Source organism: Micromys minutus (genome assembly GCF_963924665.1).
Source record: "Micromys minutus genome assembly, chromosome: 14".
NCBI lineage: Eukaryota > Metazoa > Chordata > Mammalia > Rodentia > Muridae > Micromys > Micromys minutus.
The window spans coordinates 24,112,767-24,135,358 of NC_137983.1; the positions used below are offsets into that span (position 1 = coordinate 24,112,767).

At 42.9% G+C, this 22,592-nt stretch overlaps 1 protein-coding gene across 2 annotated transcripts; it reads right to left on the minus strand.

The window, feature by feature from the left end:
- Positions 1–2,334: 2,334 nt before the first annotated feature.
- On the minus strand, positions 2,335–22,569 carry CASP3 (caspase 3). 2 transcript variants are annotated; one of them, XM_080928912.1, is made up of 7 exons: positions 22,495–22,569; positions 11,462–11,529; positions 8,982–9,106; positions 7,148–7,273; positions 5,979–6,154; positions 5,638–5,758; positions 2,335–4,049 (listed from the first exon to the last, which is right to left on the minus strand). In XM_080928912.1, the coding sequence occupies exons 2-7, from the start codon at positions 11,512–11,514 to the stop codon at positions 3,826–3,828; spliced, it is 825 nt and encodes a 274-aa protein (XP_080785038.1). In that variant the 5' UTR covers positions 11,515–11,529; positions 22,495–22,569; the 3' UTR covers positions 2,335–3,825. The 2 variants fall into 2 exon arrangements, with proteins under 2 accessions (XP_080785038.1, XP_080785037.1); XM_080928911.1 differs by having other exon boundaries at positions 7,145–7,273.
- Positions 22,570–22,592: the final 23 nt, after the last annotated feature.

Below are 22,592 nucleotides of genomic sequence, written 5' to 3' on the forward strand. Positions count from 1 at the left end.
CGTATAAAACCTATTTATACAATGTATGGCCTGTCCTGGTCTTCCTTCATCTTATCACAAGACCCCACCAGGTACAGGGTAATGCTAAAAATGTCTCCAGGGACAAACTGGCCACTGCTCTATTATCCTAAGTGGGAAAATTCCCTTAAGGCAGAAGAGGAGAATGTCATCCTCATGATTAATACTCTAGATCCCACAAAGAACCCAATAAAACACTGGCTCTTTCCCGTCAGCAGGCAGCCTGTGTGTCCTGAAACACACCATGTATCATTTTCAACTCTTCTTTCCAAGTAAATCTATAATCACAAATTCCCTCCAGTCCAGTATGAGAAACATATGATCTCTTCCCCCCACACACTTTCTGCATACAGAAGTCTTAAAGTGCTTACTATTACCAGTGAGATAGGGGTAACTTTTGATATTAATATTAAGCCCCTTTAGCCAACACCTAAGTTAATGCTAATGGGTAGGCTGCTTGCACTGACCCACCCTGGCCCTTACTCCTGAGGAAGTAGAGTTGCTGGAGCCTGAGTTCTAGAAGTCCTGATGAGACTCAGTTTCCAAGAGGTTGACTAGATGAGGGGATGGGGAACTCCAAGAAAACAAGGTGAATCTGTACCCCTTCCCACCACACCCTGCCCTGTGTTCCCACATATTTCAATTGTATTAGCTAACAAACTGGGACACATAACTAAAGAATGCTCATGAGTTCTGCGAGGGAGTCTAACAGATTATTGACGCTGGGAAGGAAGTGGGTATCACAAATTGAATGGAAGGAAAACACCCCATCTACCTAGTCAGTGCTCATGTTTCATCACTGTAAAACCTGCTTCACCTGACTCAGACAAGCCATTTCTGACCACAGACTCATACTTGGGTCTTATTGTTCCACAACTCCCACTGAGGATCAGAGGGCGAGGAGTAAGATGTGAGGTAACCACAATACATCTGTTTCTTGGTAGCTGTGTCCCCAGGTGTTCGAAATAATCCTTAGTGGTTTACTCCATCTTTTAAGCTGCATTTGGATTCTTCCCCACAAAGCAGAAACTAGGTACCAGGGAACCTAGGCAAATCGCCACACATATCGATTATGACAAAGAGTCAACAACATCAGGAAACCTCTATTTTCTTGGTGAGTTTGCTTTACCTTTTAAATAGGATCATGGGAAGAATTAGCCAAGAAAAGAGATCTGGTTCACCGTGGTTTGGAAGTGGAAACATGGTCACCTTATACCTTACGCCATCCCATCTCATGAACATTCATGCAACATGTCTTCAAAAGCCACAACACATGCTTGTCATAGTGATACATGCCTGTAACTCCAGCACTTGGGCAATACTGGCCAGTGTGGTAGGTGATATCAATTTCACATTCCTCTTTTTATGATGGGAGAAATTGGGTTATCTGAACACAAGCAAGCGATATACGCTTTGTCTTTACTTGTTCTATTCATGTATGTGGCCCATTTTCCTACTGGGTTGCTGGTTTTTATCTTGCATTATGTATGCTACATAGGCTAGGCTGCTCACTCCATCACTGCTGGAATTACAAGCATCACACTTGTTTTTTAAGCATTCTGAAGATGGAGTTCAGGTTCTTGGGCTGGCAAGAAAATCTTTACCCAGCAGGCTGCCCAGCCCCATGACTCCAGTTTTCTTTGTAATGTCTCAGACGGACATCAGATGGGCTAGCCTTTTACTAGGACATTAAAGACCTACTGTTCTTAAAGGCTTCCGTTTATGTGTATGGGTGTCCAGCCTGTGTGTATGCCTGTGCACCATGTGCACAAAATACCCCAAGGAGGCAAAGAGTCAGTTGGATCCCCTGGAACTAGTTACAGAAAATTGTGAGCTGCCATGTTGGTGCTTGGACTCAAATCCAGGTCCTCTGAAGGAACAGCCAATGTTCTTAACCACTGAGCCATCCTCCCCACCCACCACATGGACAAAAACATTCATGCCACTCAGTCCTTGGGAATGGGAGTTCCTAGATCTACTTTTGACCTTGAGTTAATAGAAGCTGTGGTTATTATGTGAACATTGGAAGAGATGAGTCCCTACCCCTTCCTATGTTCCTCTGGGTTTAAATCATATCCATCTCCTCAGAGGTTTTCCACTTGCCAACACCTAAAATACCAGATTAAGCCCTGCTGCAACCTCTTTGACTCTCCCAAATTAAAACTCCGGGTTAAAATTATCTTAACGTTCACTTACTTATTAAAGCACCAAAAAGTATGGACAATTATGACGACGGTAATAACAACAACAACTCTCAAGTTCACTGATGATTTTAAATCCGAATTTATGTTTTGAAATGAAAATGCAAGATAACAAACTTCTATAAAATTGTCACATGGGCACACACTTTAAAATACCACATGCTGTACGTATGGAGTTAGCAATAGATCCAGTCTAAACAAAAATCCATCAGTTATTGGTTCCTTCCTTTCTTTGTGCAAAAAGGAAGCTTATGGGAAATGTTGGACACCTCAGGGGAGGCAGCAATGACTCAGCACCTCCACGAATAAGGAAGCCTGGAGCACAGAGTCCCGGATAGAGATGGAGTCCAGGCTGCAGCTCCTCCACGCGGGCTGCAGGGCCGACCTCTGGAAGCTTTCCAAGCCCTGTGTGCCATGGCCCTTTCATTTCTAGTGACGATACAAATACCACTGTCATTTTCCTTTCATTGTAAACTTCAACAGAAAAGTCAGCATGCTACAGACTCTGTACATGGAGTTCAGTGAACTTTGTTGAGACGCTCAGCGTTCTGGGGAAGCCTTATCGCAGACGGTTCTCACCTGGTTCACTTTCTCATGTGGTAACTTGGACATCGTCCACACAAACCAATACTCACAAGGTGGGTCCAGCTGACAGGCTTTTTCTGAAGATGTGCCCATGGCTCTGCCATCTTCTCTCCAATTATAGTAGATTTCATCTCTCCTTTCTTAATGCTCTATCTGACAACTGGCATTATGGTATGTATGTTCCTATAGAATTCCTTATTTCATTTTCATTCTAATAATCAACAGTCTGAGGCTGTTACATAACCGCTCTTTAGGTATTCTGCTGGTCTGTACAACTTGGCTGATTTATTTAAGAATAAGAAACAAATGCTGGTGGATCTTAGCACCTTTGCCACCATGGCCGCTACGGATGGAATGTAGCCTTCAGAGTCAACCACGTTCACACATGGTTTTCCTCCGACATAAATACTCAAGTTATTTTTTATCCCAATAATAAAAACACAATTATGTTTTTTTTTTAAATAACAAATACGTGCCCTGGACAACTGTCATACAGCCAGTAGCTATAATGTAGCTATGGTGGTCCAACTCTTCACCTCCATAAATCAGCTCCAAAACAAGGGTTCAAGCCTTTGACTCTGCTCATGGATTCAAGCTCTAAGACATATCATTTGACATTATTGTTTCTACGTTTAATGAAACCTAAAATGACATTCTTAACACGAGGAGGGAGCATAAAATTGTCACCGCAAAGATTTACTGCTTCATAATGGCTTCCAAATTCATAGCATCACCAAATCTTGCTAATTACAAAAGGGTAACTTGGCAATTTCTTCTATGACGATAGTACCATTATTGACATTTATTTGTTCCTAGTTAGATTTCACTTCAACTACCTGATATTGAGGTTGAGGTAGCTGCATTGTAGGCAGTGGTATCGTAGGCAGACCACCCGGAACATCGGATTTGATTTAAATGAGAGGGAAATAAAGTCTCCCTGACAGTCTTCTCACTTGGGTTTCAAAACAACAGAACAAAACAGACACACGCCCCCACCCCACTCGCAATCATCCCTTTAGTGCTAAAAGTACAGTTCTTTTGTGAGCATCGACACAATACATGGGATCTGTTTCTTTGCGTGGAAAGTGGAGTCCAGGGAGAAGGACTCAAATTCCGTTGCCACCTTCCGGTTAACACGAGTGAGAATGTGCATAAATTCAAGCTTGTGCGCGTACAGTTTCAGCATGGCACACAGTGACTGGATGAACCACGACCCGTCCTTCGAGTTTCTCCAGGAATAGTAACCTACAAGGCAAGATGCAGAGGGCCATATCTGCTATTACATCACAGCATTACTGGAGGAGTTCATGCATTTTTATAGAACCATAACCACCAAGATAAGCTTCCTCAGTCTTATAAGCCATACAAAGGAAAAAAAGAATCAACGCCTTTCGTCCCCAGACCTCGCTGCTCTCAGCCGGAAAAGAAAAGGCAGTCCAGGACTGACGGCCGTTGATTTCCTGAGTTCTGCTTTCTGGTCTCTCTTCCATAAGATGGAACAGGTCAGGGTGAGGAAGAGAAAGATAAGACGATACAAAAGCAAAGCTATCCAAATGGGACCGTGTAGATAACATGGTGTTTCAATCAGAACTCACCCGATGGTAATACTACTTAGGCAGGAAATAAACTGCTTACATACGTACACACACGTTAAAAATGTTTCTTTACTTATTTTGTGTCTGGTTATCGTGCCTGAATCTATGTCAGTGTACCACATGACTGTCCTATGCTCACACAGATCAGAAGAGGGAGTCAGAACCCCTGGAACCAAGAGTTACAGGTGGTAGTGATCAACCATGCGGATGTGAGCACCTGAAGCCAGGTCCTCTGCATGAGTAACAAGTGCCCTCAACTACGACACTGTCTACTCAGTCCCTTATAGATGGACACTTTCAAAAAATGACATTAGCTTGCCTATGGGGCATCTAGATGAATATAATAAATAATATTGAAAAAGCCTCAAAAGAAGAAAATACTGGTTTTGTATTTATTTTCAGATTAACTATTGGATGCATTGTGTTTAGCTTAGAAGTGCACTGTTTGGAAAGATACCTACTGGATAAAATGAGTATATTTTATTTTTGAGAAATTTATTTATTTGTTTATTAGTGTACTTATTGTGTGTGTGTATGTATGTGTGTATGTGTGTGTGTGTGTGTGTGTGTGTGTGTGTGGTTGTGTATGTGCCACAATCCATGTAGAACTCAAAGGACAACTGTGAGAGTTAGGTTTTCTTTGAGATCAGTATGCACATATGCACATACAGGTCCACACACACAAACGTAATGCTGTGTGTGTGTGTGTGTGTGTGTGTGTGTGTGTGTGTGGTTGTTTATATGTCAACGGCCCCCCATAGGCTTGTATGTTTGAATACCTGGTCCTGAGTCAGTGGAACTGTTTGGGAAGGATTGGAAAGTGTGGCCTTGATAAAAGTAGTGTCAGGACTTTGAGGACTCAAAAGCCAACATTGTTCCCAGTTAGTTCTCTCCACCTTGCGCTGTGCTTGTAGATGAGATATAAGCCTAGCTGTCTACTGCCATGCCCGCCCCATCTTTGCTGTCTACCACAGTGGTCCATGGAATCTAACCCTCTGTAATCACAGGCTCCATATTCAACATTTTCTTCTGTAAGTTGCCTCGGTCATGGTGTTCTGTCTTAGCAACCGAAAAGTAACTAAGATGATGGGTTAGTTATTTTAGGAATGTAAGGGCACCTTTGTGAAGGGTATATAAGCATCTTAAATAGCCTTCAGAATAATCACGGCTTAGCTTTATAATGGGTCACAACATAAGTCACCTAAAGCCCATGTAACATCGCGTTGCTGTTTTCTCACCGGGTGCTGTAGAGTAAGCGTACAGGAAGTCGGCCTCCACTGGTATCTTCTGGCATGACATATCATCATCCGTGCCACTGTCAGTCTCAATACCGCAGTCCAGCTCCGTGCCCCGGCAGGCCTGTGTGTCGGGAGACATACGTGGACACACGTAATTTATCTAGAAACTCTAAGGAGCTTTTCTGATATAGGAGCAACACTGCAATGTACTCCAGGTTCTCTAAATGGCCGTTAAGATAAATAAGAATAACAGTTCTATTGCCCCAGAACCAAACGTAAATACTGATATTTAGGTAAGTTAATCTCTTTCACGAGCACCAGGCTGCTCAGCCATGCGCTACCTGAATGATGAAGAGCTTCGGTTTTCCAGTCAGACTCCGGCAGTAGTCACCTCGGAAGAAACTAGTTAATTTTTTCAGGTCCACGGGCCCATCCGTTCCAAAAATCACTCCTTCTTCGCCATGGCTCAGAATCACACAAACAAAACTGCTCCTTTTGCTATGATCCTCCTTAGAAACTGGAAAGACAGTCAGAAATAACATAAAACAAAAACAGAGACAGGAAGGCACCTGGCAGCTTTGCACTGTACGAGAACACAGTGAAGAGCCGTGGTTGTCGGATGTGTATCTAGTTCTCTCATCGGACTAACGCGGCTTTGACTTCATGGTCTTAGCTTAATGAGAGAGATCTGGGGTTACTGCTACACCATGACCACAAGATGGAGAAGCTGAGAATAGACGTTCAAGAGCATCTAAGTCTAACATAGGCAGAGCACATTTGGAGCCATTTTTAGGGAATGGCATGATTAACAAACATGTTCTTAATATATAAGCAGCTGGGTGTGATGGTGCATGCCTTCAGTCCCACCACAGGCAGCAGAGGCAGCTGAAGCCAGCCTGTCTAAATAGTGAGATCGTATCCCCAAAACAAACAAAACCAATCAAAATAATGTACAGTATAATTCTCACACTTCCCTGTCTGTCTATAATTATAGCTAGTCCCATTACTCAGTGACGGTCATTCTTAGAGAACTCCATACATGCAATTTTGATCATATTCGTACATACATATCCCCAACTCCTCCCAACTTTATGCCCCCTCCTCTTCTTAGATAAAAAAATAACACAGGGTCCAACTTGTGCTGGCCATAGGTAGACTGGAGCTGGCCCATTCACTGAAGCACCGTCAACCAATCGGGGACCACACCCTTAAATAAAGTGGACCCTCCCTCCTCCAGCAGCCCTCAACTGTCAATAGATCCCCAGGCTCCCTTCCGTGTAAGAGCAAGGACTGCTGTGGGTTCCTGCTTACAGAGATGCTGCCTTCCTCTTACAGTCTCTCTGTGATGGTATCTGAGCCTTGGGTGTGTGTGGGGGTTGGGATATAGGTGTCCCATTCTGACTGAGCTCTGCAGACACTTAATTTCTCTTCTTTGACCAGCTGTGAGTCACCATCCACCCCACACTGAGGCTTCCAAAGGACATGATTTACACTGGTTATCTCTTACCACTCTCCATCAATTCTATGATTTCTTCACGAGTAAGATCATTCTTATTCCTGACTTCGTATTTCAGGCCCATGAATGTCTCCCTGAGGTTAGCTGCGTCGACATCGGTACCAGTGCGAGATGTCATTCCTTGAGACAGAAAGAGCTCTTAATCACATTTTAAAGAATAACTGCTTTGGGAATAAATGAACTATGCAGCCGTTCATACAACCAATAAACTCATCCTTTAAAATGCTGGCCTTCTTATTTCAATCATGGGGATAGTCTATATTCTGTTACTACACAAGATTCTTTATTATAACAGCTGCTGCAAGCTGTCATGACAGAAATATCCTCCATAACAGTTTGAACATTGAAAATAAGAGGGGACTTCAGATGCCCGGCAATAGAGATTTGTTTGGTAAACTGTGATTAGTTTATATGATGGAGCACTCTGTTGTTTTCTCATTCATTCATTCATTCATTCATTCATTCATTCCCTCACTCATAGGCAAAGTCTCACATGTAGCTCAACCTGGTCTTGAACTCACAATAATCTTCCCAAGTGCCTGGCTTACAGGCATGGGCTACCACGCCAGATCTTACTGAATATTTTCAAAGACCCTGGGGAAATAGTCATTGGTTTTTTTAAAAAAAAAATTTTGCCAGTTCATTTTATGTAACATGATAATATCTACTAAGAACTTTCAGAAGATAGGAAAAAGCACGTGATCTAAGTTTGGGTTATGTAGTTTGCTCAGAGACACTCTCTTCAATGTCAAATCAGTGCTGCTGATCAGTACATAGTACTGCTTGTACATTGTACAAGGAAAAAGTCCACCGCTATTATCAGACATTGTTTACCAGGCATTCTGCTATGTGGGTAACATTCAGTCTTTCCACTCATCACAAGATGCTTTTTACTAGCTCTGTTCGTACCCATGAGAGGTGCAGCACGTGTGAGCTGACAATCCTGCTCTTGGCATACTGCATGCTTAGCATCAAACTTGGTTTTAAAAAAAGGAAGGAACACCAGGTGCTGGTAGCTCAGGCCTTTAATCCCAGCACTCAGGAGGCTGAGGTAAGCAGATCCCGAGTTTGAGGCCACCCTGGTCTACAGAGTGAATTTCAGGACAGCCAGGACTACACAAGAGAAACTCTGTCTCAAAAAAGCACAATACTAAAACAAAACATCAAAACAACAACAAGAAAACCCTCAGGTCCACTCCCTGCAGGGCATACACTCCTGGACGTGTAGCCTTCCACTGGAGCGTGTGACCTACAATACAAGCCCTGAGTCATATCCTAACACTACTAGTAAAGTCAACTTAAACACCACTGAGAGCATTCATTATCAGGAAGGCCTCAGTTAAACAGTAGTTGTAAACACAAAAGCATACTTTGCCTGAAGCTAGGTACTAGCTCTGCAAACAGGAAACACGTCACGGGGTGGGAACAGCCCTAGTAACCTGAGATCAGAGGCCCTAATTTGTATTCTAGAACTGGCTCAGGAGAGGCCTTGGGGCGCACTTGCCTGAGTCGGTGAGTTTATGGCCTAAGGTCACTAGAGATACTTTCTAAGCCACCCCAGGGCTGATGACCTCATGTGCCAGTCATTTGTCTTCCAGTCCCAAGGAACTGGCTCTGTTGGGTGGCAGCAGATGTCCCGTAGTCCCAGGAGAGGTAAGAAGGAAGGGTTCATACTGAATATGGGACCTGTTAGGTTCCAGGGCATCTCTATGCGGTTTTTCTGTGTCAGTTTATTAACTCAAAACTCCTCGATATTGCTTTTCATAGTATATCCAATGTAAATGGCATCAATATTTGAAATGTTTAAAACATTACGTTAGATACATACCAGTGCTTTTATGGAAGTTCTTATTATTAATTATTACACACACGCCCATTTCAGGATAATCCATTTTGTAACTATTGTCCAGATAGATTCCAGAGTCCATTGACTTGCTTCCGTGTATGGTCTTTCTGCATGGAAAACAACGACGGGTACAAAGGTAGAAATGAGGATTTAAAAGAAAAAACTATTTACTTTATGTATGTGAGTACACCATAGCTGTCTTCAGACACACCAGAAGAGGGCATCAGATCCCATTACAGATGGTTGTGAGCCACCATGTGGTTGCTGGGAATTGAACTCAGGACCTCTGGAAGAGCAGCCAATGGCCATCTCTCCAGTGAGGATTTTTATTAATACAAACTTTATGACTCAGAAGAATGCTAACATTTGTTTAATAAGACTATCAATGTACCAGCTTCATGTTACATCCTTCCTTCATTCAAATTTCACGGCATGTGGGTTTGATCCCAATCACCAAGGATGAAAAAGAAAACACAAATGCACTCACAACAACCCATTTCACCTATGAGGGTAGCCTAGGCTAGCTCTGGGCAATCCACTTATCTAAGACCCCCCCCACACACACACACTAAATGAGTCCTAAAACTTTATAAGCTAAGCCAATGAATAAATTTAATAATACACAATTGAATTATCATAAATCCTTGAAAATACTTGTTGGCAGTCACTTGTATAAAAATATTAGCTAGGTAGATCAGAGGTCAGTAATTATTTTCTTAAGAGTCTAGACAGGCTCATAGGAGAGCCTCAGTGTGGCTGCGTGAAACTTGCCCACTTGCCCAGAGCAATATGCTTATAAAGGTGTGGCTCGTTCCAACAACTGTGACAGACTGAGCACATGCCTGACCCATGCATGACCAAAGAGGAGTCTAAGAACAGCTAAACATCAACACTGTGAAGGACACATACTCAGCCTTAAGACTATCTTACATATTACACAGTTCTAAAACTAATGGTAGAGAGAGTAAAAGCAGTAACTGAAGGAAGGGGTCAAACGCAGACAAAAAAAGAACCATTATGTTTAGTTAGAGGTAAAGGACCCACATTTTACAGAGAAAATTAGGTCCCCCAGGCTGTACATGCCCTAGTCCAGAAATCTACAATTGGAAATGTTCCAAATTTGGCCAGTGTTTGAATGTCAAGAGAATGCCACAGTGGAACGTTCCATACCAAGGCCCATGTAACGGGTCACTTTCAAAACGCAGGCACACGGAAGATATACAAAACTAGCTTTGGCATACATGTATAAAATGTATATGAAACAGCAATGAATTCATGATATTTAGAATTTATAGGTCAAACATAGTGCTTCCTAAGCAGTCCTAACAGCTCTGAGTTCAATCCCTGGAAACTATATAAAAAGCTCTTACTTTTTCATAGGGGTTTCCAACTTGTATGTGGTGACCCCCTTGGAAGTCAAATGACCTTTTCATAAGCAGATATCCTGTATATCACGTGCTTACATTACCATTCATAACAGCAGCAGAATTACAGTTGTGTAGTAGCAATGAAGATAATTTTATGGTTGGGGTGGAGGTCACCACAGCCTGAGAGGGTGTATTAAAAGGCTGCAGCATTAGGAAGGTTGAGAACCACTGCTCCGAGTGGTGACTCACATCTGCACTCACAGCACTCCTGCTACAAGATGGGAGGTGGAAACAGGAGACTAGGCTAGAACCTGACTAATAGCCTGGGGTACCCTGCATCGGAAACAAGGAAAAGTCGGCCTCTGACCTCCACATGTGCACCGCAATATATACACACCTGCACACTCGAGCACGCACGCGCGCGCACACACACACCTGTACAAACATTTAGGTTGGGTCTCAGTTGTAATGCTTTTTTTGCTATATCTATGTGAATATGTTCCAATCTAAAAGTCCAAAGTCTAAAATATCCTAGTCATTTTGGATAAGGGATTAAAAACTGTGACCCTTGACCACTTGTAATTAAATAGTAATTCCCATTGCCTAAAGTTGGTTTTTCACCATCTTCTGTTGTCTCCTTTATGAGCCAACATTAGACCAAGACGGGATATGCATTAAGAAAGACCAGAGCATCCCAAGCCAAAAATATAAGGGCACTTAACATAGGACCTAAGCAACGTCCTTGCTCTCAAGATGAGAGCAGAGACACGGGTTTACATAAAGCTGCACCGCTGTTGGGGCTAGAGGTAGCCTGGTTTCTTTGGTTTGAAAGCCATTTTTCTCTCTGCTTCCCTATTCCTCAGAGTGAGCTGTATTGAGCAAACCCATCTATCTTTGACTCCACAGAACTGTATTTATACCAATTTCACCAGACACAGTAAGTAACTCTTGCCTATTTTTCTAGCACTTAGAAAGCAGAAATCAGAGGACCATCACAAATTTGAAGCCAGTCGGAACTACAGAGCTCCAGGTTAGCCTGGGGTAAGTGGAGAACCTGCCTTAAACAACAACAAATAAAAATAAATAAATACTCACACTTCAAAATTATTAATGGATTTTGAATCCACCGAGGTTTTGTTGTTCTCCATGGTTACTTTTCTTAGCTAGAATAGAGGGAAAAAGAGAAGTTACTCATAACTAATCGTTATAGAGATTTATATATTATCATATTAGCAATGCCATGCTGATTTCTCCTAAAGTTCTTGTTTTATATCAAATGCTATTGGTCCCAAAAGTCAGATGTGTGGAGAATGGCCCTTCACTACGGCACCACAATGTAGGCCCCGTCCTTTCTTGTTCTTCCTTAACTATGAATTACATCAAGAAAACAGAGTGTGCAGTGCAATCAGTCTTTTGTTTGTTTGTTTTTTCCATTTATGTGTCCCTGGAAATCAAAACAGATAATACCTTCTTTCCCTGGCCACACAACAACTAAAGTTCTGTACTGGAACTTGGCTCCCAGCTCAACTAAAACAAAACTCAACAATCAAGTTCATAGGACACTATACCACGATGGTGACAGCCTCCCAGGACTTCCAAATCTCCAGTCTCATAATCAGAAATCTGACTTCTGATACTAAGTGACTCTGTCCTAAATACAAGACAGGGACACCTCTCCTCATTTGCTATGCTAAGGAAGCCAGCTGCCTTTCTAGAATTCTCCAAAAGGAAAGACACTTGGGTGTGAGTGTATACATCCCCAAATAAAGAAAACAAACAGAAATAAGACATAAAGCAAGTACTAAAAATCTCAAATGAATCTCCAGACTCTAGAATCTCTGTCTGTGTCAAATATTTTGATCAAATTACAACTTTTAACCTCAGCCCTATGCTGACGTCAGAAATACCACAGGGCAAATAACTGAAGGCTCCAACGCTAAGTCCCTATCTTTCCCCTAGTTTGGTGTGCTGTTGGAAACACAGGAAGAATCCAGAAAGAGGAAGTGACAATACTTCAGCCTGACCACAGAAGGACAGTGCTTCATAGGCCTCCAAGAGCCAGTCAGTGAAGACTCTGCTTTCTAGAAAACCACGGGATGTGGGCACTACTGGGATGCCCTAAGTTTTTAAGTCAGCAAGCAAGTATTCAGAGAGCACAGATTTTTCGTCAAATTCCTACCTTCAGGAAACTTGAAGTCGAGAAAGAAAAAAGAACTGGGTGGATGTGGTGTGCCAAGCCCAAAGGAACGCTCACCATTCCCAACCTTGTCAGAAGGCCACTGGCTTTATAAAAATGTCACAGCTACAGTGGGGGCTGTTGGCTTACAGTGGGCACTGTTAAGAAAAATAGGGTTTCAGACACTGTCAGAGCCAAAAAGGGGAGAGAAAGCGGGAGCTGCTTAGTTAGGTGGTCATGGAGTCATCTCTGAGGTGACATTTATAGAGAACTGAATGATATAGAAACCCCCACCTCCCAACAGTTATGGTGGTGGTGGTAAGTATCAGATAGAGCAAAGGCCTAGAAACAATTTGTTCTATGCAGTACAGCAAGACCAGTTTGACTAGTGCTGGACCAGAGAGATACTTAGGAAAGGCAAGATCACTCGACCAGCGAGAAGCCTTCTAGAATAGTCCAGGGAGGAGATGACGGAGACCTAAACGGTAGCCGAACAGTTGACAGTCTGGGCACCCTGCTGTTTACACGTGAAGCCTGCAGAAGACCCGGGAGCCAAGTTCACATAACTACCATTACAAGACTACCAGGGAACTGCTCTGCACACACTCAGCCCTTTACATTTGTTTGGTCCTCCAGTTCTGAACTGGACTCAAGATCTTACAGCGCCATTAATCAACTAACAGTTGAATAAGTCTTGACATCACTTTATTTTCTAATAGAGCAGTCAAGTTTTACTTTTTTTTTTTTTTTTTTTTTTTTTTGAAAATTGTACTTTAAAGGGAACCAATGGCTGTCCTGGGCTGAGGAAGAAAGAAAATCACAATAAACAACTCCCGTTGTAGGAAAACACTCTTTCCTACTTGGCTGTGAATGGGAGGAGAGAGATAGAACAGAAGTTGGATGGGAGTGAGGGGCTGAGGATGCCTCTGGGTTCTCCTTGTTAAGCCACGGCCAGTGAGGACGGCACAGAGGAAGATGCAGGAGCCGAAGAAGCCTGGGGTTTCTCAAGGGATGTAAAGAGAAGTGCAGGGTACATACGAAATCTACCTTAGTTAAGATGAGGGCCAACATCCTCAGTGAAGGAAATATAAGCGAACTATCTTACGGATTTGTTAGGCGGTCCTGGGGATTTAATGCAGGGACTCCAGCGTAAGTCAGAGCCTGCCACTGAGTCACGGCTCAGTACAAAGTCCACGGAGGTAGCAGAGAGGTAGAAGGTGATAAGTGGAGGACTTGGTGCTTCTCACAGGATGTTACCCATTCCCTTTAGATTTAGAAACCAAAGCCTTTAGGCAAGAGGCTCTAAATGTCTCCTTTAGCTTCCTGTGGCCATACCTCTAAATCACATTGGCCCAGCCTATGTGAGAGGCAGTTCCGTACTGGGAGACACTGATAAGACCTCCTGAGAGTATTTTGGGAAGAGCCCCTCACTGGCTTGTAAAAACTGTGAAGTTTGGTGTGGTAAACTGACGAGTGAGTGTGTGTCTATAACACCTTGGGGTACAGACCAATGACTAGTTTACTAAGTCCATACATGCAGCTGTTTTCCTTTAAGGCTTTTTTGAATCTCTTATCAGTGACATCAATGCTAATACAAGGCTAAGTGAAAACAGATTATAGAAATCTAGCACGCTCTCTTTTTACACATTACTACATTTATTAGCAGTGGCCAAGTGGTAGGTTTGCTGCCAAGTTACTTTGTAACATTCTTCTATATCTTCTAGTTTTTCTATCATCTGTTGTTTCAATGTTAGACAATAGCATTACATGTTATTTTAGAAAATACTGTCAGCCAGAGCAGGCCATGTCACCAGGGTTGTGCTAGACAAATACCCAGGCCTATGGGGGGGAGGGGGAGAAAAAGGCAGGTATGGGGGGCACTCTGGAGACAAGACTGGCAGATGTTGTCAGTTTGAGGTTAGTCTGATTTACTTAGCAAGTTTAAGGTTGGGCTCCACAATCTCATAAAACCAAAGAGTGAAAAAATAAGGATACTCTTCTATTGCGAAAGCAGCCAGTCCTCTTTGCCTTGCCAGGTTTGGGCTTCTCTGCTTTTTTCTTTCTTATTGATAATAAATGGCAGGTACTAAGAAATCTCAAATTTCTGTGAACTAGAAATATCATGAAGAAAGATCAACTTGTCTCTAGCTATGCCAAGTGTCCAGACCACAAGCTAAAACACTTAGCTGTCTGTGGTCCAGGAACAAGGTGTAATTATTTGGAGTAACTAGAGAAGAGTACAGCATCACCAAGAAGTCCAGACAAAAGGTAGATATAGCCCAAAGGGCTTAATAGACATTTGAGTCTATGAAAACATGGTATTTCCATTGGTTAAATATGTACTTAAAAAAAGAAAACAAGCAAACAACAAGGTGGGCTTCAATAGAGATAGCGAAGATGCATAAGAAAAGATGCTCACATCATATCCATCATGAAGTCAAGGCAGACTGTAACACGTTCTCTGTCTTCAGACACACCAGAGGAGGGACTCAGATTCTATCACAGCTGGTTGTGGGCCACCATGTGGTTGCTGGGAATTGAACTCAGGACCTCAGGAAGACCTAGTACTCATAATTGCTGAGCCATCTCTCCAGCTCAACACATTCTTACTAAGTCAAAAAAGCAACTTGGAATAGGCTAACAGTGCTGCTCTTATTTAATAACATTTATGAAGGATGAAAACACAGCAGCCTAAGCAGCTCTGTGGCTGCCAAGGGTTGGGGGGGATGTGTGAGCACAGAGGTTGTTTTGACAGTGAGAGCACTTCCTATGTTGCTACAGCTTGGATAAGAGTCATCATCACAGATTTGCTCCAATTTAAAACAGGACAGGACCAAAAATGAACTTGACTGCCAACTGTAAGACTTTTGGACGGCAGGGCGGTGGTGTGCACATCTTTAATCCCAGCACTCTGAGTTTGGGGCCAGCTTGGTTTACAGACTGAGTGCCAACTCTCAACAGCCAGAACTACACAGGAAACACTGTCTTGAAAAAACAAAACAAAACAAAACAAAACAAAACAACCCCCCCACCAACCAAAAAGACTTTGGGTGAAGAAAACAAGGCAACAAACAAGGCAACTCCTATAAAGAAACACATTTAATTGGGACCGTCCTTTATCATTATGGTGGGAAGCATGGCAGCATGCAGGCAGGCATGGTGTTGGAGAAGAAGCTGAGAGTTCTACATCTTAATCAGAAGGCAGCAAGAAGGGACTAAAATCCTGTACCACCACACCTGGACCTTAAAGATTTTTGTAAGAATGGCCCCTATGCCTCAAGTACTTGATTAAAGGCTCCTGTTGATCCAGATCAAAAAGCACGTGTCATCCCACCTCAAGATCCAGAGTAAAGGCATGTTGTATTCCTGCCTCAAGATGTGTGTGCCTGGAGCTGGAAAGATGGCACAGTGGTTAAGAGCGCTGACTGCTCTTCCAGAGGTCCTGAGTTCAAATCCCAGCAACCACATGGTGGCTCACAACCATCTGTAACAGAACCTGATGCCCTCTTCTGGTGTGTCTGAAGATAGCGATAGTGTACAAAATAAGTCTTAAAAAAAAAAAAAGAAAAGATGTATGTGCCAGTGTTTCTGGATTGTAGTTCATTCTAGATATAGTCAAGTTGACAATGGAGAATAACCTCAGTGATAATGATGTCAACATAGGCTCATTGGTTCTAACCAATATATCATTCTGGTGGGGGAATGTTAATAATGAGGGTACCTCTAAATTACCCTAAAAATTAATGCCTTTTTGTTCTTATTAGAAACCAAAATTAGATAAGTTCTTAATTTGAATCTAGAGTTTCTGCCAGTGTCCCCATGGTCTGCCTCAAATTGTTCCCCTCTATGAGTTTATCCCATCCAAAATTCATAGTGTATTCTTGGGAACCCTAAGTATTCACTGGTTCTCACCAGCCATTAAGGTCTTAAAGGTATCTTTCTAAAACCTCCAAATAGTATAGCCACTCAGACTGGAAAATCGACTTTTTTGTTTTCGCTATCTTACTCACTTTGTGGACCAAGATAGTCTCAAACCTGTAAAGATCTGCTTGCCTCCGCCTCCTGTGTGCTGGGATTAAAGGTCTGTGCAATCATGTCTGGCCCTGAAAATGTGAGTTTTAATAACCTTTTGGGTCGTGCCAGCAATGAAGCTGTAAGATAAACCTGTTCCCTCCTTCTGACCGGTGCACCCAGATACAGCTTCAGAGCACCCAGGTTTCAGAACTTTATAACATTTGCTTCCTGGCTCAGACCAATGGAAGGCCTAAACTGTTAAAAAAAGAAACAATCTAGTGTGTGTACACAGGCATGTGGGTATGGAGATCAGGGGACAAACCTTCAGAGCTGTTTCTAGTTCTCTCTGTCCACCATGTGGATCTTGGGGAACAAACTCAGGTTGTCAGGTTTGGTAAGAAGTACCTTTATTTGGTAAGCCATCTTGCTGGCCCCCAGTGATAGATTTTAACTAAATATTAGGTGACTTTTCAGTGGTCACTTCCTCTTCATATATCCAACCAATTTTCTATAATCAATTATGGAAAGTTAAAGAAAGAACTCAGACAGATTAGTCTTAACGTAAGTAACTACAGTCACTTTGACGTTAGCCATAAGACAGCTGAATTTCTTTTACTAAAGTAACTGGTAGATGAATGGAAAAAAAAATCTTTTTAGAACGAGAGTCAAAATGGTATTTCCCTGTTTCACGAAGATGCCTCAGAAACAAAAACCATATTGTATAACGTTTTTCATTCTTAGTACTTGAACACTGTAAATTGTCTTGATCATCAGCTCATTTTAATACATTGCTAATGTATTTTTTTTTATACTAAGTCAAATCTTTCTAGCACGAGATATATGCACACTGACTCTATTTGTCATCATCTGCTTTTCCCACATGAGGTACCAAATCCACACTCTTGGGAAAGACTCCACATTACCTCATCCCCATTAGCTAATACCCAGCTGGAGACAAATTATTCTAGGGATAGTGATCTCATCTTTGAAAGATTAAAAAAAAAAAAAAAAAAACAAAACAAAAAAAAAACCATCTCTTCAGGGATGTATAGACTGTCCCAGATAACAGCCGGGGGCTGAGAGTATTAAAGTAGAGAAAATAAACAAGAGGCTTTTACAACAATACATTGAGGCTCAGCAACTGATTATGTGACTGGACTCAGCACTAATTGTTTCTGAAGATGCCTGCATCAGTTTAGGATTCATCAGATTAGGATGAGTGGAAACTTTGTGAAATACAGTTAATGTTCACCAGGAAGCTGTAGGTAATGCATTTCACCTTCCATGACGATTCGAAATTAAGGCCTCAGACTCACTTCTCTAGTTCCCTGACCACTGGGCTGGAGCAACAGCAATCAGATGTTTAAGTTTAGAAATGCTGTCAGCATGAATTTACTGTCATTCTGAAGTAGAGATTTACATACTCCAAACTGTGTTTTCCTTAGAGGAGTGAGAGGATGGAACTTGGTCTCTGCATTTACAGTTGTTTGCCAGTGTTGCCTCCAAACGCTAGAGTAACACAGAACAAGTAAATCTTCAGAATAGAAGCAGAGGGACAGAAGTTACTTATAAAATACAAAATTAGACAGCGAGGTGTAATGCATGAATAATAGCTTGAAACAAACAAGACAGATACCCATTATAAAACAGATGAAAACCTGCCTGTCATAGGGACTTAAAATGAGATGTTACATTAGTGCAAACCAGTTTTAGAGGTGTGTGTGCCAGCCTATGCCTGTGCACAGAAAAGCCAGAGGTAGACTTCTGGAATCGTCCTCTACTGCCTTGAGACGAAAGTCTCTCACTGAACTAACCTAGAGCTCTCTCTCTTTTGGCTACACTAAGGCAGCGAGTACTGGGATGTTGAGATCCCGGGTAGACTCCAGCCACAGTTCACATCCAGTTTTTATGTGGATGCTAGGGATCTGAACTCAGGTACTATGCATGCACTGCAAACACTTTTTACCTTCTGAGCCATCTCCCCAGACTAAGTTCTGGAGACTCTTAATTGGAGAATCTGTCCCCATGATCAGGCTGACCTTCTGGTGGCCGACCTACAGAGACCTCATGAGGCCAGGCATCGGTCTGGTCTCTGAGTTTTCCAAATCTCATGACACACAAGAGTCACCGTTCTTCATTTCTGAATCATCTCCCTAGATATAAATATTCAAAGATTAGAAGTAAAGGCTTAACAAAGCAGTAGCCAAAGTAACAATTTCTCTTACTTCCAGCTCACACATGCTAGGCTGAGGGGCACAAAGGTATTTTCAGTTTCACAATAACACCTGGGTATAAGGGTCCCACTTTACACCTTAGTTAAACGGAGCTCAGAGAGTTCAAGGATGCCTGGCTCCAGAGCCTGCCTCAGACAGCACATTCAAGTTCAAATCCTTGTATAAAATGGTGTAGTGTTGACATGTAAGCTAAGCATCTCTACTACTTATTACTAATGATACCTAGTACTGCATAACGTTTTTATGTGGTGTTATTCAGGGGACGATAAAAATCTGTACATTTAAATACAGATTCATTTTCTATTATAATTCTACCCACACTTGGTAAAGCCCACAAATACAGGTCAACACTTACTACGTTTATTACAATGAAGAAAGCTGTAATAATGATTATGATGTCTGTCATCCCGTTGGGTAATTCACTTATGAATGTATAATACTGGTTAAGCATTTGTTAGAACATTTCCTGTATACCTACCCATCTTCCTATGGATGGGAGCATGAAGCCACTGCAGAATTGTTTCTGGAACCCAATCCATCTGTGCAGACTGACTTCAGAAACACTAGGATTCTATGTATTACCTATCAGTGAGGATAAAGGCTCACAAGCTCTTTCATATTAAACAAGTGAAACAGAACGAGCATCCGTTTCACAATCCTCTGGTTCAGTAAAGATCTCCCAGTGTATGTCGCCAGAGGTTGGTTTTGTTTGTGCTCAAATCTGTCTCATCTGGTCTCAGTTCCTTTGGAGGTTCATTAACCAGGCTGTTGTCATTGAGCCTGATGAAGTCAACCTTCTAATGTTTAAAATATAATAAAAGTGAAAAGCTAGCTGCAAAGGAAAAGAAAATATGGAGAACATTGTATCATAGGAACAAATAAATCACCTTGCTTCTTTGTTTCAGGAATGGGCTACACAACCCGGGAGGCAGACAAGCCTGAGGAAACTCCCTGACCTAGAGGCACAAGCTAGAAAGAAGTTGGTGCTTACTATCTGCAAAGGATATGTATGTCTTGTCCTCTCCCAAGAGGAACCTTAGAGGATAAACCTATATGCTCTTAGGGATGCGTAAGAATTACTGAACTGTCTGAAAACGACTTGTTGTTGAAATAACAGTATAGAGTGGAAGATACTTAATGCTCTTTATAAAAATTACAGATAAGCACGTAATCTATTGAATATCAACAGTATGAAGATGTCTCATTGGACCCTAAGTGTATGAAGTAGTAGAAGAGGCGGACCCTACCCCGATACAGAGCTTATATCCATGTTCACTGGCATTTAAAAACAGCAAGCTAGATATTGTTCAGGCCTTATACTGAAGATAAGTTCACTGTACTTTAGCAGAATAAAGCTCTCCAGGCAATACTGAAGGCCAAAACAAGAACTATTATGTAGAATGTCACCCTTATCATTGTCACACATACTATTTCATCTGATTATGATTATATAGATTATGTCTTATTTATGAAGGAGCTGGTAAGCACCGGGGTCCTGGCCTCATACAGCTAGATGACAGAGTACCCTTTCCTCTAAAAAAAAAAAAAAAATCTGTTAAATGACTGTATAAAACAATAAGAATTTCCACATCGTTTTCTACCTCTATCACTGGTGTAGAACTTTAAGTATTATCTAACAGGAAGACCAGACCCAGTGCGATGTGTTCGAAGAAAAGACTGTGTTGTAACTTTAGGAAGCAGATGAAATGAATGTGTTGCTAAGTTTGAAACTGGAGAGTGGCACTGGAACCACTTATATCAGATAGAGACTGGGTTCTTACTTAAGCCAGCAGGAGGCAGAACCTTCCTGCAGGCCCACAAAAGCAATCTGATTTAATTAGGTGCAGAATTTCACTTGTTACTTTGTACCAGTTGCATTGCTACCTTTCAGTAACCCTCCACTCATTCAAACACATTCTCGCTTTCCAAAAGCCTTATTCTGCTAGACAGCAAATCGGAGCCTTTAAAGCTTCTGACGCTGGGTGATGACAGGGCTCTACATTGCATTAACACATCCAAAGTGGCTTCCCAAAGGCTGGCCCAACCCCCAGCTTAGTAGCACCTCTTCTGCTATTTTATATACTCATACAGTAACAATGGCCCCGCATTTCCCACCCACCAAAATCTCCTAGTGCACATTTTAATCAACCATTTTGTTGTAATAAAACAAATGCATTGAGCAGTCACTTGTGCAAAAACAACCCCCCCCCCCAAAAAAAACCAAAAACCCAGTAAGGAAGGGCACCATGCTAAAGTTAGTGCCAAAGCGGTGTTTGCTCACAGTTCGGTAGGCAAACAATAAACAAGCAAAAGTAGAGGAAATGACACAGCTGCTTTCAGGAAATGCCTGACCCAAAGGAAGGAATGGGAAGGTTCAGCGTAGAATTTTTAACTAAGAACTGAAACCTCTCTACCTGCTCCTATTCACAAGCAAATGTATCAGGGGGAGAAAAGGTAAGACGTTTCACCGAGGGCTGCAAAGAAAACCCGAAAAGGACACAAGGATAAAAGATCAAGTGCGAGGGCAGCCAAGACCTAGGGTTTGGCTTTGCTAACCCGGTTAGAGAATAGGGTTTTACCCCTAAGCCTTAGAGTAAACGCGAACATCTAGAAAACCTTTTTTTTTGTTGTTGTTGTTGTTCATGTTTTAAAGATTGCACTGGAGAGGGGGCCTTGGAGGGAGGCAGAAACGTGCAAGGAGGCTGCTTCGGTTCCCTGAGGTGGGTAAAAATCTGGCAGACACTCAGAAAGTCCACAAGACTCAGAAGGGCCAGGTACAAATCTCTCAGCCGTAGTATTCTACAAGGCTCGGCGAGTAACAGCGGAAGAAGTTGGGTCCACGAGAGGTTCCTGAGCAGGACGTCTCCTGGGTGAATAACCTACTGCTGAATCAATCCTGCTGCCCAAGTCGGGCTTCAGAGGAGACCAACTAATTACGAAGTGTGAAGGAAGAACAGTAACTGAGCATATCCCAAGAGATGTCAATGCAAGCTCCTACAGTGACTTTGACCAACAAAGGAATAAGGTGGCGTATTCTACGAATACTTCAGGGTGAGAAAGAGCGTTAGAGGAGCAATGCTTAAAATTAGCTCTCCGCCAAGAACCAAAAATCCCAGTGCACTGGAGAAAACCAAAGGTAGGGACTAAATAAATACTCTTGTAACAGAGGGAGGTTGGGTCCCTTAGAGCCGCCTCAAGGAGAGCATCAGCTTAGCATCCAGGCCGAAGGGAAGAACTTCCACTACCCATCCTCCGCTCCCGAGCCCAAATCTCAACCTGCAGCTCCAGGAACCTCCCGCCACTCGGCTTCCAGGCTCACCCACACCATGGACTCACCCCCTCCCGCCCCTAAAGCTCTATGCCCAGGGCGATCTCCCGATCCCCCGGACTCCGCCTTTTGTGCCTCGGCAGGGCCTCTGCGCCATACTTGAGGGTCTGAGTCCCGCCCCGGTTCACTCAGGTTTAGGGACACCGATTTGGCCTCCCGGGTCTGGGCTCCCAACTCGGGATCGCGCTCCCGGCGCTGTTTCCAGCTTCTCTGCCTTCAGTGCTTGCCTAAGCAAGCCTGGAGGCAACACAAAAGATCCTCTGCCCAGATCGCCCGTTTCCCCTGCCTCCTCCAAGGAGCTGCAGACCCGGCCAGAGAGCGCCGGCTCCGGGTGGCAACGCAGGCCCTTGGAGGCGCAAGAGCAGCAGACTCTCACCGTCTCGTTCCAAGCTCCGCGCCGCAGGTCTCTGCTTTGATCCCACCACCACCGACACTGCAACAGCAGCCTACCGCCGGCCACGCCCACGCCCCGCC

What these genes read in the sequence shown, in the direction of transcription:
- CASP3 (XM_080928911.1), bottom strand. Translation starts at nt 11,514, where the DNA reads ATGGAGAACAACAAAACCTCGGTGGATTCAAAATCCATTAATAATTTT. An exon ending in CATAGAATTGATGGAGAGTG is followed by an intron (nt 6,155 to 7,144) that starts GTAAGAGATAAC and finishes CTGTCTTTCCAG; the next exon opens with TTTCTAAGGAGGATCATAGC. An exon ending in CGAAGCTCTTCATCATTCAG is followed by an intron (nt 5,759 to 5,978) that starts GTAGCGCATGGC and finishes CCCGACACACAG; the next exon opens with GCCTGCCGGGGCACGGAGCT.